Source organism: Hippocampus bargibanti, linkage group LG09, assembly GCF_051943395.1.
Source record: "Hippocampus bargibanti isolate YZ-2025 linkage group LG09, ASM5194339v1, whole genome shotgun sequence".
Taxonomy (NCBI): domain Eukaryota; kingdom Metazoa; phylum Chordata; class Actinopteri; order Syngnathiformes; family Syngnathidae; genus Hippocampus; species Hippocampus bargibanti.
In genome coordinates, this window is record NC_142742.1 from 1,681,327 (window position 1) to 1,706,986 (window position 25,660).

At 39.1% G+C, this 25,660-nt stretch overlaps 2 protein-coding genes across 2 annotated transcripts in view; one reads left to right on the forward strand and one right to left on the reverse strand.

Annotated features, from left to right (window-relative positions):
• Nucleotides 1–131: 131 nt before the first annotated feature.
• Nucleotides 132–7,201, forward strand: pccb (propionyl-CoA carboxylase subunit beta). The gene is made up of 14 exons (XM_089005162.1): nt 132–379; nt 607–726; nt 803–871; nt 968–1,024; nt 1,110–1,223; nt 2,651–2,761; nt 2,943–3,051; nt 3,151–3,271; nt 3,621–3,702; nt 4,959–5,082; nt 5,153–5,361; nt 5,472–5,570; nt 5,871–5,970; nt 6,819–7,201. The coding sequence occupies exons 1-14, from the start codon at nt 158–160 to the stop codon at nt 6,938–6,940; spliced, it is 1,659 nt and encodes a 552-aa protein (XP_088861288.1). The 5' UTR covers nt 132–157; the 3' UTR covers nt 6,941–7,201.
• Nucleotides 7,202–8,228: 1,027 nt separating this feature from the next.
• Nucleotides 8,229–25,660, reverse strand: part of stag1a (STAG1 cohesin complex component a) — a 36,030-nt gene continuing 18,598 nt past the window's right edge. The window contains exons 9-33 of the mRNA XM_089003750.1: nt 25,529–25,602; nt 24,365–24,488; nt 24,198–24,296; nt 24,030–24,109; nt 22,967–23,074; nt 22,772–22,886; nt 21,709–21,826; nt 21,502–21,605; nt 20,770–20,862; nt 20,602–20,672; nt 19,277–19,499; nt 18,006–18,076; nt 17,769–17,937; nt 16,907–16,999; nt 16,641–16,815; nt 16,420–16,559; nt 16,244–16,345; nt 16,011–16,159; nt 13,622–13,750; nt 11,945–12,147; nt 11,705–11,873; nt 11,506–11,622; nt 10,286–10,400; nt 10,129–10,209; nt 8,229–9,133 (exon numbers count right to left, since the gene is read on the reverse strand). Coding sequence (XP_088859876.1) covers nt 9,110–9,133; nt 10,129–10,209; nt 10,286–10,400; nt 11,506–11,622; nt 11,705–11,873; nt 11,945–12,147; nt 13,622–13,750; nt 16,011–16,159; nt 16,244–16,345; nt 16,420–16,559; nt 16,641–16,815; nt 16,907–16,999; nt 17,769–17,937; nt 18,006–18,076; nt 19,277–19,499; nt 20,602–20,672; nt 20,770–20,862; nt 21,502–21,605; nt 21,709–21,826; nt 22,772–22,886; nt 22,967–23,074; nt 24,030–24,109; nt 24,198–24,296; nt 24,365–24,488; nt 25,529–25,602 — 2,946 coding nt within the window. The 3' untranslated portion in view covers nt 8,229–9,109. The remainder of the gene's footprint in view (nt 9,134–10,128; nt 10,210–10,285; nt 10,401–11,505; nt 11,623–11,704; nt 11,874–11,944; nt 12,148–13,621; nt 13,751–16,010; nt 16,160–16,243; nt 16,346–16,419; nt 16,560–16,640; nt 16,816–16,906; nt 17,000–17,768; nt 17,938–18,005; nt 18,077–19,276; nt 19,500–20,601; nt 20,673–20,769; nt 20,863–21,501; nt 21,606–21,708; nt 21,827–22,771; nt 22,887–22,966; nt 23,075–24,029; nt 24,110–24,197; nt 24,297–24,364; nt 24,489–25,528; nt 25,603–25,660) is intronic.

The window sequence follows — 25,660 nt, forward strand, 5'->3', positions numbered from 1 at the left end:
AAAAAACCCATAGACCGAACCCCTTTTCCATAAATCTCGCCTTGTCAGCTTCTCTCTTCCAGTCCAATTGGTTGAAAAAGAGCGGCCCTTCGGTCGCCATTGGTTGGTGTGAATGCTCATTTCGGTTTGCCTTCTGTCACGGGAGACGCGCGCAGCCATGATGGCGGCTTACAGTGTTGCTCGGGGAAGCCGCGGGATTCTCGACGGCTTGCGGCAGTCTTTCAGGACTCTGGCGCCGGTCAAACATGGCGCGCCGACACTCGCGACGAACCGATGCTACTCGGTCGGCCACCTGTCCGTGAGGGAGCGTATTGAGAAGAAACGTAAGGCGGCGCTCGCCGGGGGAGGTCAGAAGAGGATCGACGCACAACACAAACGGGTGAAAAGCTCGTTTTTACGTCTTCGTGGAGTTGGGACGGCGCAGTGACGTCTTATTTAGTGCGACAAAAACAAAATGCAATGTGGAAACGCGATCCAATGGCATGACTGGAACACGGGAAACCGATTGAAGCCTGGGGGCGTTTTTGTGACGTCATACAAACGATGTAAAAAAAAAAAGAAATAATTACCATGAAATATAATTAAAGGTTAAAAACCCTCGCGCAGGGCAAGCTGACAGCTCGAGAGCGAGTTGAACTCCTGCTGGACGCCGAGTCCTTCTGCGAGACGGACATGTTCGTGGAACACCGTTGCTCCGACTTCGGCATGGAACAGGACCAAAACAAGGTGACGGTCGTGGTCATCCGTCAGCTTCCTCTTCCTGAGTGTGTGTGTGACGTCACTTCCTGTTTTGTCCCAACAGTTCCCTGGTGACAGCGTGGTGACAGGAAGCGGTCGAATCAATGGCCGCCTGGTGTACGTTTTCAGTCAGGTAAGGATATCTATCATTGGTGTGTATAAATATTGACTTTGCATGATCACCCCCTTTCCAAAAAAAAAACAACCAAAACATGATTTGAATATTCAGGATTTCACCGTGTTTGGCGGCAGTCTGTCCGGAGCTCACGCGCAGAAGATATGCAAGGTAAGCATTACCAAAATATTTCAAGCGGCCATTTTGTCATCCATGACACATTCACCTGTTGTTGTTGTTGTTGTTTTTTTTTTAGATCATGGATCAGGCCATGATGGTGGGAGCGCCCGTCATCGGCCTCAATGACTCCGGAGGCGCCCGCATCCAAGAGGGGGTGGAGTCTCTAGCCGGATACGCCGACATATTCCTGGTGACGTGCCCGCAACACAGTCATCCGACAAATAAAACATAATAAATCAACTTTTCTTACATAATAATAATCATAATAATTGTCCTCAGCAGGTGACCGGACACGCCGCATATATAAACAAAACCAATAAATATAAATGTTTCATCTCGGGTTATGATATTTTTATATTTTAAAATTCGACTCGAAAGGCCGTAAGTAGCCGTCGCGGCTAAGGTTCGCTCAGCTGTCATTTACATCAAGAAGACGGCGGGTGAGTGACAGACGTTTAAACTAAATTGACTACGCGACATTTTTAAAAGTATTAAGGTGTTTTTGTTTCCATTTTAAGTTTAAAATATGACAACAAATACGCTAGAGCAACGTAAGCAAACGGCGCGTCACAACATCAGTGACACTCCGATGAAGGCGGAAGTACACGCCGAAACATATCAGCTAAGTGGCTAGCTATTTTGCTATCTATCTGTTGGCTATCTATTAGCTGGCTAGCTAGCTTTCTATCTGTTCACTTCCGGGTTGAGTGAACGCTGGCTCAGTGTATTAGCTAACTAACTATCTAGCTAGCTGGCTATTAGCTATATAGCTATCTAAGTGGCTAGCTATCTAGCTATCTATCTGTTGGCTATCTATTAGCTGGCTAGCTAGCTTTCTCTCTGTTCACTTCCGGGTTGAGTGAACGCTGGCTCAGTGTATTAGCTAACTAACTATCTAGCTAGCTGGCTATTAGCTATCTATCTGTTGGCTATCTATTAGCTGTCTAGCTAGCTTTCTATCTATTTACTTCCGGGTTGAGTGAACGCTGGCACGTGTGGCGCCCACTGCTCACCCACAGAAAAACTTATCCTGTGACTGTAAAGTGACCTTGAGAGTTTTGAAAGGTGCTTATAAATGAAATGTATTATTGTCATTATTCATATTTAATGATGAAAACGGAATCGAAACTATCTCAAAATTATATTGAACAATTATATTATTGAACAATTTTTTGCGTTATTATTATTAATAATATTAATAATGGCGAAAACCTACATCAGTGTATTTTAGTATATCTAAAAACATTTTGCTTGTTTTTTTGGTGTCGCTTACCATGTGATATCGTTTCAAAATAATAATAATAATAATAATAATAATAATAATAATATAATTATAATACATTTCATTTATAAGCACCTTTCAAAACTCTCAAGGTCACTTTACAGTCACAGGATAAGTTTTTCTGTGAGTGAGCAGCGGCAGCCACACGCGCCAGCGTTCACTCAACCCGGAATAATTACAATAAATAAAAACCTTGCTCATAGATAGCTAGCCATCCAGCTAATAGCTAGCTAGCTAGCTGGTTAGATAGCTAATAGATAGCCAGCCAGATAAGTAAGCAAAACCACAATTGTGATTTCAAATAATCGGGACTGTATGTGTGTGTCAATCTCTAGAGGAACGTAATGGCGTCCGGGGTGGTCCCTCAGATCTCCCTCATCATGGGACCCTGTGCGGGTGGCGCAGTCTACTCACCCGCGCTGACCGACTTTACTTTCATGGTCAAGGTGAGTGAGAGTGACTTTCATCCAATTAAAATAATTAAACTTCACATTTGACGCACAAATTGTGTTTGAAAATGTCCAAAAAAAAGCAACAACCGTCATTAAAAATGGCATACTTAGTTATTATCAGTCTACATGTGTTGCTCCACCTTTGGTGTCATATACGCTCGCATCCACACGCTAGGACACGTCGTACCTGTTCATCACGGGTCCCGACGTGGTCAAGTCCGTCACCAACGAAGACGTCACTCAGGAGGAACTGGGCGGAGCCAAGACCCATACGAGCGTATCCGGTCAGTCGGCGGCGGCGTTATTGCAGTTTTGCGTAACCTGTGTGGAAATTGTGAGGGTTGTTTGTGGGCTTTTTTTTTTTTTTTTTTTTTTTTTTTAAGGTGTGGCGCACCGGGCATTTGAAAATGACGTGGAAGCTCTGCTGCATCTGCGTCACTTTTTCAATTTCCTGCCGCTCAGCAATCAGGACGCTGCGCCTGTCAGGGAGTGTCACGACTCCAGGTTTGTACTTTTTTTTTTTGTTTGGTCGGGAAAGGAAAGGCAGAGTCGCGGGAATATTACAAAGAAAGTGTAAAATAAATGAATTCATATAAATACATGGGGAATTAGAATTTGTGAGCCTGCCCCTAATTTTTTTATTTCGGGGAGAAAAACACAAGCCAATCACCTTCAATGCAAAACCCAACCATGACTTGTTGCTAGGCAGAATTCACGGTGCATAAATTAGTCTGTTTTAGGAAAAAAAAAAACAATCTCTCAGCAAAATATTGTTTTCTTGATTTACTAATTCCATCTGGCGAGTGGAATATGTCCAATTTGTATGATTCTTTTTCATCTGCCTTTACTTTAGCGAGCGCCTGGTTCCGATGCTGGACACCATCGTCCCGTTTGAGTCGACGAAAGCCTACGACATGCTGGACATCATCCACGCTGTAAGTCATCAAAGCAAACAACGCGTTAAGATCATCGGGAAATATTTTCCGATGTATAAGGCGCACCGGAGTATAACGCGCACCCCCAATTGAAAAGTGTATTTGCCAACTTTTTTCCACATACAGTGATACCTTGGCTTACGAACTTAATTTGTCCCAGACAGTGTGTAAGGCTATCCCAAAAATTACTTTCCCATAGGAAACCATTGAAATGAGAATAATCCGTTCCCAGGTCCCCATAAAACATAATTTTCTACTTTCTAATTTTCTTAAAACTAGAGAACAAGAACGCAGCAGTGGGGGATGGGGTTACAGACAGAGGGAGAGTGAGGCTGTTCTCCAAAAAACAAAATGGCGTCTTCAGTTAAAGCCACGTGATTGGTCAAGAACCCAGCAGTGGAGGGGGGGGTTAAACATTAAGTAGACAGGCAGACAGAGAGAGAGTGAGAGAAAACACACACACACACACACACGCACACACACACACACACACACACACACACACACACACACACACACACACACACACACACACACACACACACACACACACACACACACACACACACACACACACGAAAGGGAGATGACAGTTTTAAACCGAAAAACAAAATTGAAAAATAAAAGAAAAAAACATAAAAAAGGTTAGAAAATGGATAGAAAACAGTGAAATCTAGACTCGTTTCAACTTCGATAATTCAAAAGCAGAGTGTAGACTGGAAGGTTAAAATATCTCATCAATCAGAGTCCACAAATAACCCGCACAAGTCATCTGTACACTTGATGCAAAAAGATATTGACCCAGCTAAACAGAACACAATTGATGATGAACAAGGTAAAATGATGGCAGAGAAAGCACCTACAAGGATCATTCCTCAAGATGGTGAAAGAAGAAGGCGATGTTCCTCATCAAGTGTTTAATGCTGATGAAAGCCGCCAATTCATTCCATTAAGCCATCAACGACCATCGCAAAGGTAAATAAAACAACTTTATTATATAGTACAGTTTATTTATTGAATTATAATATCAAGGCACATTTATTATACATAAAATAAGGTATATTTTGTGTAGTTTTATGGCTTATTTAGGTTAAAATGTTGTTTTATGGGGACCTGGGAACGGATTATTCTCATTTTAATGGTTTCCGATGGGAAATATTTTTTTGGGATACACACTTTTCACCTTACATACTCTGTCTGGGAACCAATTAAGTTCGTAAGCCAAGGTCCAACTGTACTTTGGTCAACTTTTCTAGATCGCGGATGAGATGGAATTCTTTGAAATCATGCCCGACTACGCCAAAAACCTCGTGGTGGGATTCGCTCGCGTGAACGGGCGCACGGTGGGCATGGTGGGTAACCAGCCCAAAGTGGCTTCGGGTGAGTCAACACGGTTGCCCGGTTACCGTTTTGTTGCTTGATGTTTTTTGGGATGGCTTTTGATGATCAGGCTGCTTGGACATCAACTCCTCGGTGAAAGGCGCTCGCTTCGTGCGCTTCTGCGACGCCTTCAACATTCCCATCGTCACCTTCGTGGACGTTCCGGGCTTCCTGCCGGGCACGTCTCAGGAATACGGGGGCATCATTCGCCACGGAGCCAAGCTGCTGTTCGCCTTCGCCGAAGCCACCGTGCCCAAGATCACCGTCATCACCAGGAAGGTGCCGTCACCTTAAGAGTCACCATTTTTGGAATTATTCTTTGTCAACAATGACGTTCATATGGAAAGAGAGGACTTTTTTTTTGGCCATTAAAATGTTCTCGGTTGCAGGCTTATGGCGGCGCGTATGACGTGATGAGCTCTAAACACCTGAGAGGAGATGCTAACTACGCTTGGCCTACGGCTGAGGTGGCCGTCATGGGGGCAAAGGTACACTTTCTTTTATTAAGCTAATAGCAACGTTAGCAAGCTATCTAGCTGTCTATCTATTAGCTATATGACTATCTAGCTAGTCAGCTAACTGTCTAGCTTGCTATCTATTTGAGTTACTTCCGGGTTGAGTGATTATTATTATTATTATTATTTCTTTGTCCCGATTCATTCGTCCTGGTTAGATGTGACATTACAGAAAAAATATTTGAAATGATTCATTTTGGTGTCATATTTAAACTGAAATGTTACATTTTTTTTTGTTTAGCGTCGTTAATACCGGGTGAATTTGTGTGTTAGGGAGCCGTTCAGATCATCTTCAGAGGGAAGGAGAACCAGGCCGAGGCCGAAGCGGAATATGTCGACAAGTTTGCCAACCCTTTCCCCGCTGCAGTCAGAGGTATCGCCATCCATATATATATATATATATATATATATTTTTTTTTGTTTGGGTCCCTAATACAAAATTGTATCCACGTTTTTCTCACGATAAATTATCATTTGTTTTAGAAATATTTGATTTTTTTTTTTAAATAAGTATTCATGTGGTTGATTTTGTTTTGGCAATATAATAATTTGTGGGAATAATTGTTTACATTTATCATACATAAAAACGTTTAAAAATTACTAACTAAAAATAAAAACTAAAAATTCCATTTACTTTACATGATATTTCCATTAAAATAAATATTTTGTGGAATTATATTTGTCAACATTTGTAGTTTTTACTATGGGGAGATTCACTTTTTTATCAATTATTTGTGAAATTATTTGTTTTATTCTTAAAATGTAGCAATATTTGTTAACTTTTTTAAACACTCTCCTGAAACATGATCTCGCACACACTGACCCTACAGGAATAATTGTTTAATTTATAATTAAAAAAAAATCTAAAAATAAGACTCAAAATTATTCTAAGGGATTAATTGGAATCTTACATTTATTACATTGACTTTATCATAAATAAAAAAAAAACAATCTAAAAGTTTGAGTAAAAATTACTCAAAGGGATTAATTTGAATCTGAAATTTATTACACATTAAATTCACATTAAAATAAATATTTGGGGTTATTATATTTGTCAACATTTTGTGGCTTTACTTTGGGGGAAGCTTCACATTATTTCTTCTTCTTATTATTTATTTCCCCATTGTCGGATGATTAAAGGTTTTCTGATTCAGATTTTGTTTCTTAAAATGTTTCAATATTTTTATAATATTTTTGAACCCAATCTCACACCTCGTGCAGGTTTTGTGGACGACATCATCGAGCCGTCCACCACGCGCAAGAGGATTTGTCGAGACTTGGAAGTGCTGGCTAGCAAGAAGCAGGTCAACCCTTGGAAGAAGCACGCCAACATTCCTCTGTAAAACATTGCCTCCTTTCTTTGTTTTTTTTTTTTTTTTTCGTCCCCTCCACTCCACCGGAAGCCTGGAGTGCAAAAAAAAAAAAAAAAAAAAAAAAAAAACAGGTCAATCCCAGAATGCATCTGGACATTTTTGTTTTTCAATGACATCATTCATGTTAGTTAGCGTCCCACTTTCAATGTCACTCCTCATGTTTGACTTTGGGTCAAGCAGAAATTGTGCCTTTTCAACCTTTTAACACAATAAAGAATGGACTTTGACAAACCGTTATATCAGATTGCTGCTGGGAGATGAAATATTTAAGTAGATAGTTATGATTGGGCATGAAAAACAGTTTTTCAACAAACAAACAAAAATAAACTTCTTGAAAATTATAATCAGGTAAATCATTAAATATTATTTTTTTTTACTTTATGAATTATTGTTTTTTTTTTTACTTTTTGAAAACTACAATTGGCCAGTGTTTTTTTTTAACCTTTAGAATACTATGATCAGGCAAACGTTTTTTTTTTTTACTTTTTTTAAAATTATGATCGGGCAAACAAACCATGTTTTTTTTTTTTTATTATTCAAACCATTAAAAAAATTTATTTACTTTTCGAAAACTATGATCAGACAAACAAACAGCATTTTTCTTTTAATTATTCATACCATTAAAAAAATATTTTTAAAATTATGATTGGGCAAACAAACCGTGTTTTTGTTATAATTATTCAAACCATTCAAAAATGTTTTTTTTACTTTTTAAAAATTATGATTGGTCACCGTGTTTTTTTTTTTTTTTAAAGTGATCAGGCAAAAAAAAAAACGTTTTTTTTTTTGTTTTTTTTTTTTTAAATATGAACATTCAAACCATAAAAAAAAACTTTTTTTTTTACTTTTTGAAAACTATTATCAGGCAAACAAACCATGTGTTTTTTTTAACTCCAATCATTCAAACCAGAAAAAAAGTTATTTTACTTTTTAAAAAAATGATCGGTCACACAGTGTTTTTTTTTTTTTTTGAAAACTGATCAGGCAAACAAACTGTATTTTTTTTTTAAACTACGATCATTCACAGCACTAATATTTTTAAAAAATTTTGAAAACTATGATCGGGCAAACCGTGTTTTTTTTGTATGTTGTTTTTTAAACTATGATCAGGCAAACAAACCATGTGTTTTTTTTTTTAACTACGATCATTTAAACCATTAAAAAAATCTTTTTTTGTTACTTTTTGAAAACTGATGGAGCAAACCATGTTTTTTTTTTTTTTACTTTTTGGCTGTTAAAAAGACGACCACTCTGAAAATCGAGTACATATTTTATTTTCTGAAAAACGATTGAAGGTCGACCGAAAAAAAACCCTAAACAAACAAACAAACAAACAAACAAAAAACATTGAAAAAGGAGTCTTTTTGAGAGCACGTTAGGGCTCCGCGGACCGTCTGTGATATTTACACAAGCAAAACGCGAATAACGCATTCAAACAACATGTGATGCACCGACACGAGTCAAACACTGTCTGTAGCGGCGAGGGAGCGACAGAAAATACTAAAGCAGTGAAGGTAGCGGGGTCGGGGGTTAAAAAAACGAGGGGCGGGGCGGGGGTGGTGGTGGTGGTCCGGAAGAGAATATTTGTACGTAGGCCACCATTTGGCAACAAATGAATGAAAATACACATTCCAGAAGGAAACGCTGTACAAACAAACACTTTCATTTGAAAACTTTTTTTTTTTTCGTACTAAAGCTACAGAATTAGAAATGTCTTTTTTTTTTTCTTGTTTTGACTTTACAAAAAAAAAAAAAAATCTATTTGTGTGCTGAGTTAAGTCCAAAAATCGGAAGAGGAAGGCGAAGGAGAAGTGATAAGAGCACAGATATAGACCATGTAGAGTTGACATCCACTCTTGGTTTGAACTGATGCGGATTGGACCAAAGTGCAAACACGAGGGAGGGGAGGGGGGCACCCAGAACACTTTCTCCAAAGCGTCCCCGGAAAGGAAGAAGAGGTGGAGCAGGATGTCCAGAGAGGTGAAGTAATTGTACAATACCTTCTTCGGAAAAAAAGGAGTGTGATTGACAGCTTACGTGGATCCGCCCCCCTTTACCAATGGTGTCTTTTTTTTTTACTTCCTGATCAGATGACGATCTTTTCTGTTCTTTTTGACCCCCTCCAAAAAACCATTGTCATCAGAACATGGGCATGCTGAACCCCTGTAAAGACACACAAAGAAAAATTTACATACAAAAAAAAAAATACATTAAAAAAAACTTTTGGATGGGAAGTAGGCCTCAAAATTGGCAGAGAATGAATTTCCAGCTATTAGCTATATATATAGCTATTTAGCTAGCTTGTTGATTTTAGCTTTTAAAAGTGGTTTCCTCAACGTATCATTTTTCTTCTGCTTGTGGGTTGAAAATAAAGAATTAAGCTATCTAACCAACTAGGTGGTTATCTAGCTAGCTAGCTATTTTCTTTCTATTAGCTATCTAGCTAGCTATTTGCTGTCTATTAGCTATTTAACCAACTAGCTGGTTATCAGAATCAGAATCAGAATCATCTTTATTGCCAAGTATGTAGAACACACAAGGAATTTGTTTCCGGTAGAACACGCTGCACTAGTATCGTTGTCAAAAAAACTGCTAAGTGGCACTATACAGTTCCATTTTGGCTACTGTTGAATACTATTTAGCTAGCTAGCTATTTTCTGTCTATTAGCTATCTAACTAGCTGGCTATCTAGCTAGCTATTTGCTGTCTTTTAGCTATCTAACTAACTAGCCGGTTATCTAGCTAGCTATCTATCAGGCTAGCTATCAATTAGCTATCTAGCTATCGATGTAGCTATCAATCAAGCTAGCTATCGATTAGCTATCTAGCTAGCTATGTAGCAAGCTATTAAGCTAGCTGTATATTAGCTATCTAGCTATCTATGTAGCTAGCTATCTGTTATCTATCTATTACCTAGCTAGCTTTCTATCTATTTGAGTTAGTTCCGGGTTGAGTGAACGCTGGCGCATGTGGCTGCCACTGTTCACCCACAGAAAAACTTTGACTGTAAAGTGACCTTGAGAGTTTTGAAAGGCGCTTAGCAATTATTATTATTATTATTATTATTATTATTAAGTTGAAGGGTACAAAAATGTTTATTTTTGCCCGATAGAAGCGGCCATCTACAAATGGTCCAATTTATTTAGCTAATTTCTTACCGACTCATCCTCGATCATCGCTGCCGAATCGAAGAAGTCCGGTCTTAGTTCCGCTCTCTCGCGTCTGTTCCTCGATGGCGGCTGGCGAGGGGTTAAAAATAAATAAATAAACAACTTATCAAGACGAAAAACAATCAAGCGCGCCGTCGTCACCAACCAGGTCGATGACCATGGTGTCTTCGAACTCCTCGTTCATGTCCTCCAGTTGGCCTCGCGATGACATCATCACGTCTTCGAAAATGGGCTCGGCGTCATCCTCCATCAACCCGCGTCTGGTAGAGGGGGGGGGGGGGGCAACGGCCATCAGGCTTTTACTCTTTTACAGTACAGTTTCATTTTAGGAGCGTCAGCGCAGAGCGCCGATGCGTATTTGGAACTGTCGCGGCTTGGAATTGAAGCGGATTGACGTGGGACAGGAGATGTGAGACAATCTCTTTTCATTCTTTCATCTAGAACTGCTGCATGTCACAAAGAGGGTACAGCAAGTGATGAAGAATGAATAATAATAATACATTTCATTTTTAAGAGCATTTCAAAACTCTCAAGGTCACTTTACAGTTTTTCTGTGGGTGAGCAGCGGCAGCCACATGGGCCAGCGTTCACTTAACCCGGAAGTAACTCAAATAGATAGAAAACTAGCTAGCTGTAAAGTGTCCTTGAGAGTTTTGTAAGGCGCTTAGAAATTAAATGTATTATTATTATTATTAGTATTATTATTATTATTATTATATTACTAGTACTATGACAATTATTATTATTGTTACTATCATATTACTATTATTATTACTATTATTACTATTATATTACTATTACTACTACTATTACTACTATTATTATTATTATTATTATTATTATATTACTAGCACTATGACAATTATTATTATTGTTACTATCATATTACTATTATTATTACTATTATATTACTATTACTATTATATTACTATTACTATCATTATTATTATTATTCTCATTATTATTATTATTATATTACTAGTACTATGACGATTATTATTATTGTTACTATCATATTACTATTATATTACTATTATTATTGCTATTATATTACTATTACTACTACTATTATTATTACTATTACTCCTACTATTATTATTATTATTACTATTATATTACTATTATATTACTATTACTATTATATTACTATTACTATCATTACTATCATTACTATTATTCTCATTATTATTATTATTATTATTATTATTATTACTATTATATTACTATTACTATTATATTACTATTACTATTATATTACTATTACTATCATTATTATCATTATTATTATTATTATTATTATTATTATTATTATTATTATTATTATTATTATTATTAGAGCATCTTATTGGTCGCGCGTCCACTTACACGGTCTGCCGGACGCCCTGATTGTTGCGTGACTTGATGTAGTTGATGGCCGTCCGGTCTTTCCGGCTCACCTCTTCCATCTTCTGCTGACTCAGCCACGACATTTGCATCTGCGGGCTGAAGGCCACGACGAGGGTGTTAATGAAGCAGGCGCGCCATTAACGGAGGAGGGGGGGGGGGGGGGGGGGGTGTCACTCACTTGTGGACGAAATCGTTTTCCGAGCCGGGTTCCGAATCGGCGTCGGGCATGTGTTCCGCCGGCCGGTTCTCTCGCAGGACGGTGGAGGTGAGCTGGGGTGTTTGCAGCGTGCCGGGTGTCTGCAAGGTGTCGTTGCGCATCAGCCACGAGCCCTCCACGCCGCTCTCCTCTGTAATGACGCAAAATGGACGCCATGAGGGCCGAACGCCGTCGCCGCGTCCCTCATCTCGATCTCGTTACCTTCCAGGCGTTTTTTATGGAGCGGCGGTCGTCCTTTCTTGCTGCGGACCGAGCCGGTTTTGCTGCTGGAACCCGACGTGACCGACATGTGGTCTTCGTCGCCGCCCGTCAGCAAGCTGTTCCGGTACGAGATCAGCGGCAGCCACACGTCCTCCCGCCGCTCCGACATGGACTCCGACATGAACTTCTCCAGGTACGAGTGGCTGGCGGGATGAGGGGCATTTTAGTATCGAGTGACGACCGGCGCGATTTACGACCGCCCGTACTTACGACCGCAACCGCAAACTACAATTTTGGCCAGCCCGCATGTCACACACTCGCACAGCAATCTACTGCGTGACTAAACGCAATACAGTAGTTATACAGTGCCGATACCATCCCGGCTATATCTCCTGCAGTACTGTACACTGCTTTTTTTCCTTCGCTGTCCGCCTGAGTCCAACCGAGCGTGTGTGTGGGGCGACCTCTTCTGGCCGTTAGCAGGGAGAGCGATTTTTTTACACTTGTATTCTTCACGTACAGTAAAGTCTCGTTATATCGATATCGGATATATCGATAGTCCCGGTTATATCGATATTTTTTCGGACTCCCCTGAATATCGATATAACGACACTTTACTGTATATCTAAAAATAGAAATCCATAATATGAAATATAAAATGATAAAAACAACACGAAAAGGTAAGTATAACATTTGTAAATGAACTGTATAGTAAACTGTACATCACAGGTACAGTAATAAAAATCAATAATCCGAAATATAAAATGATAAAAATGACACTAAAGGTTATAATTTGTAATTATTAATAACATGTTTAAATGAACTGTAAACAGTTTGGTATCTAATAGAAAATTTTCAGATTGACATCATATACTATTCTGTCGTGTAAACGTCACGTCGGCCATTTTGAATGGGTTTCGACTTACGACCGTTTGACTTGCGACCGTTTTGTCGGAATGGAACCTGGTCGTAACTCGGATGTTAACTGTATTGAGTTTTCGCACTACATAAACATCCAAAGCGGAACTAAAACCGGACTTCTTCGATTCGGCAGCTATGATCCAGGATGAGTCCGTAAGAAATTCCCAAATTCAGTTGCACTGGAAAAATAAATTGGATGATTAAAAATGTGTTAAACCCTTGCAGGTCATCGTTATTCGAAGAAAATATTTTTAGCTGGCAGCTTCTATCGGGCAAAAAAAAATAATTGTACCCTTCAACTTAATTCAAAATTGATGCCGCACAGCTTACAATAAGTCCTGGTTGTCAAATAAAGCTAATCACAAAAAAACATAATTATTGTTATTAATAACTCATCGACTGACAGACAATGTGCAAAAATGTGTCCACTCCAGTGCAAGGGTTTTTGTCATTTATCACACAAATTGCCGGACCCACAGAACACTGAATTTTAGGACTACATAAACATTCAAAACAGCCCAAGTTATATGCATCTGGAGTTATCTGAGCTTGAAATGGGGGCGACTGTCCAAAATGCAATGCAATACATACATATTGGTTTATATAGCACTTTAACAACAGCTGAAGCTGTAACAAAGCGCTAACATGGGCAAAAGGTATATGCCGCCCCCTAGTGGAAGGGAAAAACATTGGCAGAGGTCTGACCAGCGCTTTATCTGAATAAATTTGCGAATGGCAGCAAATGAGTAAACTTACACTGTCTTTTTGTCTTGGCGGAGCAGCTTGGAAGAAAACTCGCTCAAAACTTCCAGGAAGGCCAAGTTAATGGGAGGGAATTCAGGTCCTCGAGAATTCTGGTACTTGAAGGCAAATTCGATTCCATCTCTGAGAAGGGAAACAAAATACAATCGAAAGTTGCTCAAAATGACATAAAACAGGCTCCAGATTGCGTAATTGAACAGCTGTTCGACCAGTTTTAATTTGATTTTAGTTTGAAGGGCTCTTTGAAAATTAAAAAAAAAACTTGTTTTTTTTTTTTGTTGTTGTTTTGACTTCAAGATGGCACCGCGAGAATGGCTGCCTTTCCAGAAGCTCCTGTATTTTGTTTTTCTACTTCTTCCTTTCCTTTCCTCTTACTTCCATCACTTTGCTGCAGTGAAATGTCAATTTCTCCACTGCCTAACAAAGGTTAATCCAATCCAATCTCATTTTAACTACCGTATTTTCCAGTGTCTAATGTGCACCCAAAAGCTTTGATTTTCTTCAAAAGATGTCCCTGCGCCTTATACACCAGTGCGCCTTATACATCTGAAAATATGGTATTTTGAATTTTTTATCTATTTAAATATTGTATTTGGAAAACTTTTGTCATTTATTGAAGGTGCGCTTTATAGTATGATGTGCCTTATAATGGAAAAAGTTTGAAAATACACCATTCATTGGGGGTGCGCCTTATACACCTGAAAATACGGTATTGTAAATATTTATCTATTTATATATTCTATTTGAAAAACTTTTTTCATTCATTGAAGGTGCGCCTTATAGTCTGGTGTGCCTCATGAATGGAAAAAGTTTGAAAATACACCATTGATTGGGGGTGCGTCTTATTTTTCATTGGCCGTGCACCTTATACTCCGGTGCGCCTTATACACTGGAGAATACAGTATTTGGAAAAATGGAAACTTACATATATTTATATATTCAATTTGGGGGGAAAAAAAAAATCATTCGTTGAAGGTGCGCCTAATAGTCTGGTGTGCCTTATAAATGGAAAAAGTTTGAAAATACACCATTCATTGGGGGTGCGCCTTATACTTCGCTGCGCCTAATACACCTGAAAATACGGTATTTGGACATTTTTATGTATTTATATATTCTATTTGGAAAACATTTGTCATTTAGGTGCGCCTTATAGTCCGGTGCGCCTTATACACGGCAAATTTTTGAAAAGACAATTCATTGGGCGTGCACCTTATGCAACAGAAAATACGGTATGTGGAAAATTTTATCTATTTATATATTCTATTTAGAAAACGTTTTTCATTCGTTGAAGGTGCGCCTTATAGTCTGGTGTGCCTTATAAATGGAAAAAGTTTGAAAATACACCATTCATTGGGGGTGCGCCTTATACTCCGCTGCGCTTTATACACCGGAAAATACAGTATTTGGAAAAAATGAAAACTTTGACATATACATGATATATTCTATTTAGAAAACGTTTTTCATTCGTTGAAGGTGCGCCTTATACTGTGAGACCTCAACTTACAAACACCTCAACTTACAAACGTTTTGTCTTACAAACGTCAAATTTATGAAAATGAAACCTTATAATAAGCACTATTTTCATAATACACACCCACCACGGCTGGCGGAGTGATCTTCGGCGGAAGCACACGACCGAACAGCACCAGAGGTTAAGTTACCAACAGTCCTTATGGACGGTGACTCTCCTTCCATAAGCCATCAACGACCATCAAAAAGGTCAATAAAACTTTATTTTACAGCACACTTTATTGCTTTAATTACAGTCCTCATGTAATGCGCCTCTCTTTCCAAACAGCAATTCCCTTTGACCTTCGACCTCCAACGCCATTCCATCAAGCCATAAATGACCATCACAAATGTAAACTGTGACTGTAAAGTGTCCTTGAGTTTTGAAAGGCGCTTAGAAATGAAATGTATTATTATTATTAAATAAAGTGACTTTATGATACAATGCAGTTTATTTCTTTCATTACAATACAATAGCACATTTATTATACATAGAATAAGGTATGTTGTGTGTAGTTTTAAGGCTTATTTAGTTGAAAAGTATATTTTATGGAAACCCAGGAACGGATTATTCCCATTTTAATGGTTTCCTATGGGATTTTTTTTTGGAGATACACACTTTTCACCTTACACACTCTGTCTGGGAACCAATTAAGTTCGTAACTTGAGGTCTCACTGTATATAGTCTGGTGTGCCTTATAAATGGAAAAAGTTTGAAAATACACCATTCATTGAGCGTGTCTTTTACCCCCGAGAATCCGGTAATTTTGTAGATGTAAGAAAAAAAAAAGTTTCTAATTCCATAAACGTCTCGCCGCCACCGCCACCTAAAAGCATACCAGTGAGGGCAAAGAGGGACAAGCGTGGAACTCACTTGTGTAGCGTAGCCACCGCCTCTCTGGTTTTGATCTGATCCAGGCCGAAGGTGAGGGCGAAACGGCGAGCCAGCTCCTTGATGCCGCTCACGTGAGACGACGTGCGGTCCAGGTTGGGGCCTTGGTCCTGCAGCAGCTCGTTGAAAAGCTAACAAGCGCATAGCCTCCCATCAATGACGTGCGTGATTATGGACGTATACGTCAACATGGCCGCCATCCGGAATGATCTGACCTGCTGCAGACTGAGAATGAGCGTCTTGGCGCAGAGGATCTTGTCCGTCTGCCTGGTTTTGCTCAGGGTCTCCTTGATGATGTCGCCGTAGTCGTTGTAATACTAACAAAAAAAAAAAGTGCATCAGAAACCTGAGATTTTTTTTTTCTCGTCTTCCTGAAGAGATGAGAAGTTACCTTCATGTAGTGTTTAAAGATGTCGGCGGCGGCGGGCATGTCGACGATGTCGTAGATGATGAGTTTGCAGAAAGCTGCCAGCAGGTTCCTCCTCTTGTGCAGGGCCTCGATCTTGTTGGCCTCATCCTCTTCGTCACCCTCTGAGAGGCGATGGAATTCATCATGGAGATTTTTTTTTTGTGTTGTCGCAGTGTCTCTCAAAACAGCCGCCTCCTTCTCACCCATGCTCTGGCTCTCCTCGTCCTGGTCGATGAAGACGTGGTCCAGGACGAAGTTGAGCAGCTCGTTTTGAAGTGTCCCGTCGGGGTTGAAGACCAGCGGCTGGAGGCCCTCGCGCCCGCCGGTTGTCAGCTGGTGGCTGAAGATCATCAGCAGGTCGCACAGGAGCATAAAAGCCTGGACGGGAACCCGATTGGTTGCGCGAGATGATTGGAAACCGGAGACAAAAGTCCAGTTGGCGTTGGAAGCGCGGTCTCAAACATTCTACCTGCTCTTTGACGGGCGTGTTGACGTTGGACAAGCACTGCTGGCACACGGCGAGGAAGGACTTCACCACCCTTCTGAGGGCCAGCAAGTCATCCTGTATGGACACACAATTAGCACCATCATCCACAAAAAAAGTTTGATAGATTTACATTTTTACATAGTAAAAAACAAAATTAAAAAAACATTATATATATATATATATATATATATATATATATATATATATATATATATATATATATATATATATATATATATATATATATATATATATATATATATATATATACATACATATATACACATATATATATGATATATATATATATATACATACACACATATATACACACACATATACATATCTATATATATATACACACATACATACATATATATACACACACATACATACACATATATATATATATATACACACATACATACATATACACACACATACATACACACATATATATACACACATACATACATATACACACACATACATACACACATATATATACACACACATACATACATATACACACACACATATATATACACACACACATACATACATATACACACACATACATACATACACGTATATATATACACACACACATACATATATATATAGTACATGCAGTAAATATATAAATACAGTACATGCAGTATGTACATACACAGTACATGCAGTATATATACACACACAGTACATGCAGTATATATACATAGATACACACAGTATATGCAGTATATATACACACTCAGTACAGTATATATATACACGCACAGTACAGTATATACACGCACAGTGTATATATACACACAGTACAGTATATATACTGGGGGGGCACCTTGCTGGGCGCCCCCTCGGTGATCTTGACCAGCTGCCATAGGATGGAGTAGTGGGAGCACTGCAGCGCCTGCACGGCGATCTGCTCGGGCATGGATCCCAGCTCGATGCCCGCCTTCAGCAGCCGGTAGCAGTTGCCAAACAGGTCCCAGCGCGTCAGGTCGTGAGCGCTGCGGGAAGGATGCGGAATGTGACTTGACGGAAAGGGCGAAAGGAACGTCGGGAATGGAAGTCTCACTTGTGGAAGGCCGTGAGTCGCTTGAGGGTGGATAAAACGTTGTAGATGTCGTCGTCGTCAGCCTCCTCGGCCTGGGAGTCAGTCAACAAACAGTCAACAAACTGACTTTGAATACTTTTAACATAGTTCTAGTAATAATCAAGGATGTTCTTTGTTATAGAGCATTGTAGCCACAGCAAAAAAACTATTTTGAATTTGTGTTCTTAATAAAAAACACCCAAAAATATGAATGATATAACGGCGGGAAAAAAACACTGTCAAATGTGTCATTTAACAGATTTCAAAATGAAATTCCACTTGACCGGAACTTGTCTTGCTATCTATTATCGATGTTATCTATTAGCTAGCTATCTCGCTTTCTATCCATTTGAGTTACTTCTGGGTTGAGTGTGGCTGCCGCTGCGCGTGTGGCTGCCGCTGCGCGTGTGGCTGCCGCTGCTCACCCGCAGAAAAACCTATCCTGTGACTGTAAAGTGACCTTGAGAGTTTTGAAAGGCGCTTATCAATACAATGTATTATTATTATTATTAGCTATCTATTAACTAGCTTTCTATCCATTTGAGTTACTTTCCGGTTGCGTGAACGCTGGCGCGTGTGGAGGCCGCTGCTCACCCACAGATAAACTGTAAAGTGACCTTGGGAGTTTTGAAAGGCGCTTATAAATGAAATGTATTATTATTATTATTAGCTATCTATTAGCTAGCTAGCTAGCTTTCTATCCGTTTGAGTTACTTCCGGGTTAAGTGAACGCTGGCGCGCGTGGCTGCCGCTGCTCACCCGCAGAAAAACCTATCCTGTGACCTTGAGAGTTTTGAAAGGCGCTTATCAATACAATGTATTATTATTATTATTATTATTATTAGCTATCTATTAGCTAGCTAGCTGTCTTTCTATCCATTTGAGTTACTTTCGGGTTGAGTGAACGCTGGCGCGTGTGGCTGCCGCTGCTCACCGATAGAAAAACATATCTTGTGACTGTAAAGTGACCTTGAGAGTTTTGAAAGGCGCTTATAAATGAAATGTATCATTATTATTATTATTATTATTATTATTATTATTATTATTATTAACATGAATATTTAAGGACAAAAAACAGAATGAAAAAAATCTCAAAATTATATGGACCAATTTGGTTTGCGTTTCCCGTACAAACTTTCTTGGATGGCGTACGTACACGTACATCTAAAAATGTGCACAAATCGTATAGAATGCGGCAAAATACGTGCGGTTGACAGGTATGGCTTGTTTTGTGTTCAGCAACGGCGTCTCACCTCCTGCAGCAGGTCCTCCACGGAGTGAGCGAAGCGATCGGTCATCTCGTCGATGAGCTGCGAGCGGGCGATGTCCACGCGGTTCATGATGGTGTACTCCTCGGAGCAGAGGATGCTGTACGTTTTACTGCAGGCCTCCAGCACGTCCGTCTCGATGTGCTTCTCCACCACCAGACGGATCTGCTTGAGCAGCGCGTCCAAGTGCTTCTCCATGCGACCGGCGCTGTAATGATCATAATCATAATCATAATCATAATCATAATACATTTCATTTCTAAGCGCCTATCAAAACTCTCAAGGTCACTTAACAGTCAACACCAAAGTAACTCAAATATATAGAAAGCTATGTAGCTAGCTAATAGCTAGATAGCATTGTTCCAGCTTCAATGTTGTATATAAACCAATATACAGGTAACATCTGACTTACGACCGAGTTCCGTTCCGATCAAACGGTCGTAAGTCAAAAATGGTCGTAAGGGTTGAAACCCTTTCAAAATGTTGAATAGAGACTCGGAAGCTAAATGACTCGCAAACTCCACCCCCTCTGGTGTCATCACACAGTCGATTGCTGTGCGAGAGTGAGAGGCTGGCTGGCTGGCTCGTCCTAAAACTCTATATTTTGTGGGTCCTGGAATTTGAGTGGCAGTGACAAAAAATACAAATAAAAATAAAATAAGCATATGTACTGAAAAAATTAAAATCTTAAAGTGTCCCTGTTTTTTTTTCAAGGTCCTTTTGATGTAGTTATTATCATCTATCTATCCATCTATCTAGGCAGCTATATTTACATATGTTTATGTATATTTGTATATGTTTATGTATACAGGTAAATCGCAAGTTACGACCGGGTTCCGTTCCGACAAAAGATCAAATGGTCGTAAGTCGAAATCCATTCAAAATGGCCGACATGACGTTTACACGTTTTCGATTGATTATTATTATTATTATTATTATTATTATTACTGTTGTTGTTGTGTAATGATGATAATTTTATGTTACTTCAGGGTTGAGTGAACGCTGGCGCGTGTGGCTGCCGCTGCTCACCCACAGAAAAACTGATCTTGTGACTCTAAAGTGTCCTTGAGAGTTTTGAAAGGCGCTTATAAATGAGATGTATTATTATTATTATTATTATTATTATTATTGTTATTACTAATAGATAGACAGCTAGCCAGCTAGCCAGGTAGCCAGATAGCCGTATAACTAATACATAGCCAGCTAGATACCTAGTGAGCCAACCAGATAGCTAATAGATAGCAAATTGATAGCCAGCGAGGTAGCCAGCTAGCTAGCCAGCCAAATAGTAATGATATTAACCATAATACCTGTACACATCCAGGTCGAAGAACTGCGGGATCTGTAGTAGGTTGCCGACTTTTTCCGAGTCGGCTTGGTACTGCCATGGGGAGGCAAAGGGGGGGTAAAGGGGGGGGCGACGGGGTCAGTCGGCAGACATTTTCAAATCTCGGCTTGGAGAGAAAAACTTCGCTCACCTTGGACAAGAGCATGGGGAGAGCCATGATGAAGTGCTCCGTTAGTTTGTTCTTGTCATCGATTTGGGTCTTCCTCTCCTTGGCCGTTAGCACCTAGACGGACGGGGGCGCAGTAAAGGTGGGGAGACAAAAAAATCAATCAATCAATCAAAAATTTTGGATAACAATAATAATAATATATATATATATATATAATAGACAGCCAGCCAACTAGCTAGCCATTAAATACTTAACAGACAGGCAGCCAGATAGCCAGCGAATAGATACCCAGATAACTAGACAGCTAGCTAATAGATAACCAATAGATAGCCAGCTAAATAGCCAGCCAGCTAGCCACTAGATAGCTAATAGATACCCAGCTAACCAGAAAGCTAGCAAACAGATAACCAATATATAGCCAGCTAACTAGCCAGCCAGCTAGCCACTAGACAGCTAACAGATAGCCAGCTAACTAGCCAACAGATAGCCAATAGATAGCCAGCCAACTAGCTAGCTTCCACTTTCCCATTCAATGGTTTAATTTTACTGAAGGGTGAAAGAAAGAGAGTCTAAGGTTTTTTTTACGCTGCATTGAATGTTTATGTCATCTAAAACTCAATATTCTGTGGGTCCTGGAATTCGAGTGACAATGACAAAAACCCTGGCAACTGGAGCCGACACATTTTTGCACATGGTCTGGCACTCAATGAGTTCATTCAAAATTCAATCCGTTTCCTTGGTGGCGCCACGCACCCGTTTGCCGGTGCCTCTGCCCACGGGTGGATGTGCCTCTGCCGCCTGTCGAATGGTGCACACGGTCAACTCGATGAGCGCGCTCTCCTGTCTGTCCGACAGCACTGCAGGGATGGACGGATGAGGTTAGATTGGGGGTGGGTGGGGGTCAGGGGTCAAGGGCAGAAATATTCATCAAAAGAATGGGCCCGCTTTCGGTTGTCTTACATTCCTCCCCCTGCACGGGCTCCTCCAGCAGCAGCTCGGTCATACACTCCCAGTCTTTTAAAAGCTCCTGGGAGCTTTCCCACAAGGAGTCCACCAGGTAGGCCGCATGCTCGTGAAGCTACACACGCACACGCACACGCACACACACACACACACACAACACACACACAACACACACACACACACACACACACACACACACACACAAATACAAAAAGAAATCAAATCAATCAATCAATCAATAAATCATTGTGGGACGAATAAAGGCTTTATGACAAAATGAACAATATTTGACCAATTAGTAGATTAATCAATTGCTCAATTAATAAATGAACATTTTTGAGACGACGACAACAATGAGCATTAAAAGGACAAGCGACGTCTCCGGAAAAGTTCTGTCCATAATTTGTAAAATGGCTTCAAATGACTTCTACTAAGCGTATTTGACAAAGATTCCACCGTATATAGCTAGCTATATTTTACGTTTTAAGACTCGCGCTGAATATTCCGGAAGTCTTGTTTTTGAGTTGGTGACGAGTCCGTACGTGACGTCACTAAAGGAATGCGCCTGACCGAAAAAAAAAGGACACATTGTAGCAGTCCTTCCATCACGTCAATGTATTTTGCTGTACTTGTTTGGTCTGAAAACCTCGTGTTACTCCCAAAAGCCGCCAGAAGAGGGCGTCTAAGCTCCATGGAAGGAATTTATCAGCCTGTGGAAACGGGCTGATTAAGTACTCACAGGAGCTTGGATGCCATTTTCTGCCTCTTTTTGGGTGATACATTTCCCCCCAATGTTGCCTCAAAATGGAACGGAATAAATTCTTTAATCGATTGCAAACATGTATGCTTTCCTCTTCAGAACTATTTCAATCATAATCATAACTGGATGAGTAAGTAACAAGAAAGCATATTCTCCGAATCTGAAGCCATTGTTTTGATTCTCGAGCAAAGCAAGACGTCTTGGGTGACGTCACGAACTGGGGGCGGGACCTTCTGAAAATGCCCAATTTGCAGCTCAATTTTTCTGATTCTGCCGAAGAGCGCCGCCGATGTTAGTTACCTCACTCTCCAGGAAGAAGAGCACCAGCATGCGTATGAGATTGCCATTGGGGCTGCTGCGGCCTCGGCGCTTCGCCAGCGCCTCTTCCGCTTGGGGGTCGTGACGACTGAATAACCTGACGGCGGCCACGGGAAATTTGATGTCAATAAGCCAAAATGGCGGCGTGATTGCGCCAGGTGGGCACCCCCGACTCACTTGCGGTGCAAGAACTCGCCGGCGGCCACGGCGACGGGCCGGTGGGCCGAGTAGACTAAGTGGTAAACGTTTTCGCAGTCTTCGTTGGACAGAGCGTCCTCGCTGCCCCTGCAAGGACAAAAGCGCAACAGTAATAATAATAAATAATAATAATAATAATAATAATAATAATAATAATAATAATGATGATGATGATGATGATGATAGTGATGATAGTGATAATGATGATGATGATAGTGATGATAGTGATAATAGTAATGATAGTGATGATAATAATGGTAATAATGATATTAATGATCATAAAGATAATAATGACAATCACGATAATAATGATCATAATGATAATAATAATAATAATGATAATAATAATAAAAATGATAATAATGATAATAATAATGACAATAATGATAGTAATGATAGTGATGAAAGGGATAATGATGACAATGATGATCATCATGATAATAATAATAATGCTAATAATAATAATAATGCTAATAATAATAATAATAATGATAATGATAATCGTGAATAATGATCATAATAATGCTAATAATAATGATAATGATAATAATGGTAATAAAATTAATAATAACATTAATAATGCTAATAATAATAATAATAACAGTAACAATAACAACAGTTACAACAGTAAGAGCAACAACAATAACAATAACAATAATAATGATAATAATAATTAAAATGATAATGATAATAATAATAATAATAAAAATGATAATGATAATAATGATAATAATAATAATGATAATGATAATCATGTGAATAATGATCATAATAATGCTAATAATGCTAATAATAATGTTAATAATAATGATAATGATAATAATAATAATAATGATAATAATAATAACAGTAACAATAACAACAGTTACAACAGTAACAGTAACAACAGTAACAGTAACAATAACAATAATAATAATAATAATAATACATTTAATCACACACCATTCATCGGTGTTGCGCCTTATACTACGGTGTGGCTTATACACCGGAAAATATGGTAAAAGATGTGTCATTTTGTCAGGAAACATTGCTGAGTACTTACTGCAAGATGAGAGTGACGAGTCGGATGGCTTCCACGGCCACGTCGTACTCTTTATCCAGCGTCATCGATACAATGCGGTCCTGCGGCGGGCGAGTCAAAACAACCAACGTGGATCACTACTAAGCCTTTGACTCCACTTCCCGTATCGCGTCTTTGTCGCGCCGTTACCTTGAAGCGGTTGGTAAAGAGTTCCAGCTTAGGGAACAATTCGCGGTTGGTGTACAGGTTCTGCAAAGCTTTCAGGCACTTGAGACGCACCTCGCCTTGCTGTCGAAGGAGACCGAGGTGAGCGAACGGAGACAAAATGGCCGCCGGGAGCTTGGCGCTCAACTCACCCGGTCGTGGAGGGTCCAGCCCACGTATTTTAGGTAGCTGTCGTTGAGGAAAGCGTCGCTGTACATCTTCATCCACACGCCGATCTCCTCGATGCAAATGGCTCTGATCTCGGCAATGGCGTCCCTGCAGGGGGGTTGGGAGGAGACGTTAAAGAAGAACCGGTACCAGCAAAATCGGAAAATAGTTCTTTATTGAGCTTGAAGGGAATGCCGAAAGGAAAAGAAGAAGACTTTTTTTGATTAAACACCCAACCAAAAATACCAAAAACTAGATAAATAATTAATTAATTCACACAGGCATTTTTGATAGAGCCACACACACACACACACACACACACACACAGTATCGTAATAAGCAGTACTATCGATATAACCGACTATATATCGATATAATATATATATATATATATATATATATATATATATATATATATATTAAAGTCTCGTTATATCGATAGTACTGCTTTTCTATGAACTCAAGGAGAAAATTATATAAAATAAAATAAAATAGAATAAAAATATATATATATATATATATATATATATATATATATATATATATATATATATATATATATATTCTTTGAAGGTGTCGGACGTTTCACTTCTTATCCAAGAAACTTCGTCAGCAAACAAAAGTCTTACTGGTAGTTTAGGCCCTATATATAAAAAATATATATACAGTAAAGTCTCGTTATATCGATATCCAAGGGAGTCCGAAAAAATATCGATATAACCGGGACTATCGATATATCCGACCCCGTTTGCATGTAATTTTCTCCGTGTGTGCATAGAAATAGTATTGATATAACCGGGACTATCGATATATCCGATATCGATATAACGAGACTTTACTGTATATTAAATATAAATAATAATAATATGTATTATTATACATAGAAACCACATATATATATATATATATATATATATTATATTATATATATATATATATATATATATATATATATATATATATATATATATATATATATATATATATATATATATTTTTTTAATTAACTTCCTTAACAAAAAATGAAAAACTAGGTAAATAAATAATGAATTGGCACAGTCCTTTGACTCCACTTCCTGTAAAATGAAAATGGGAAATAGAAAATACAAACAAAAAGAGATAAAATGAGGTGTGGGGGCCATTTGTACCTGTAACGATGGACAAATATGCCCTTGAAGATGGAGTTCATCATGTTCTCAATCTCGTCCTGGTTTTCTTGAAGCTGCGCAAAGACAAACATACAAGATACTTTTTTGCTTTCAAAAACATTTTTGGTCGCC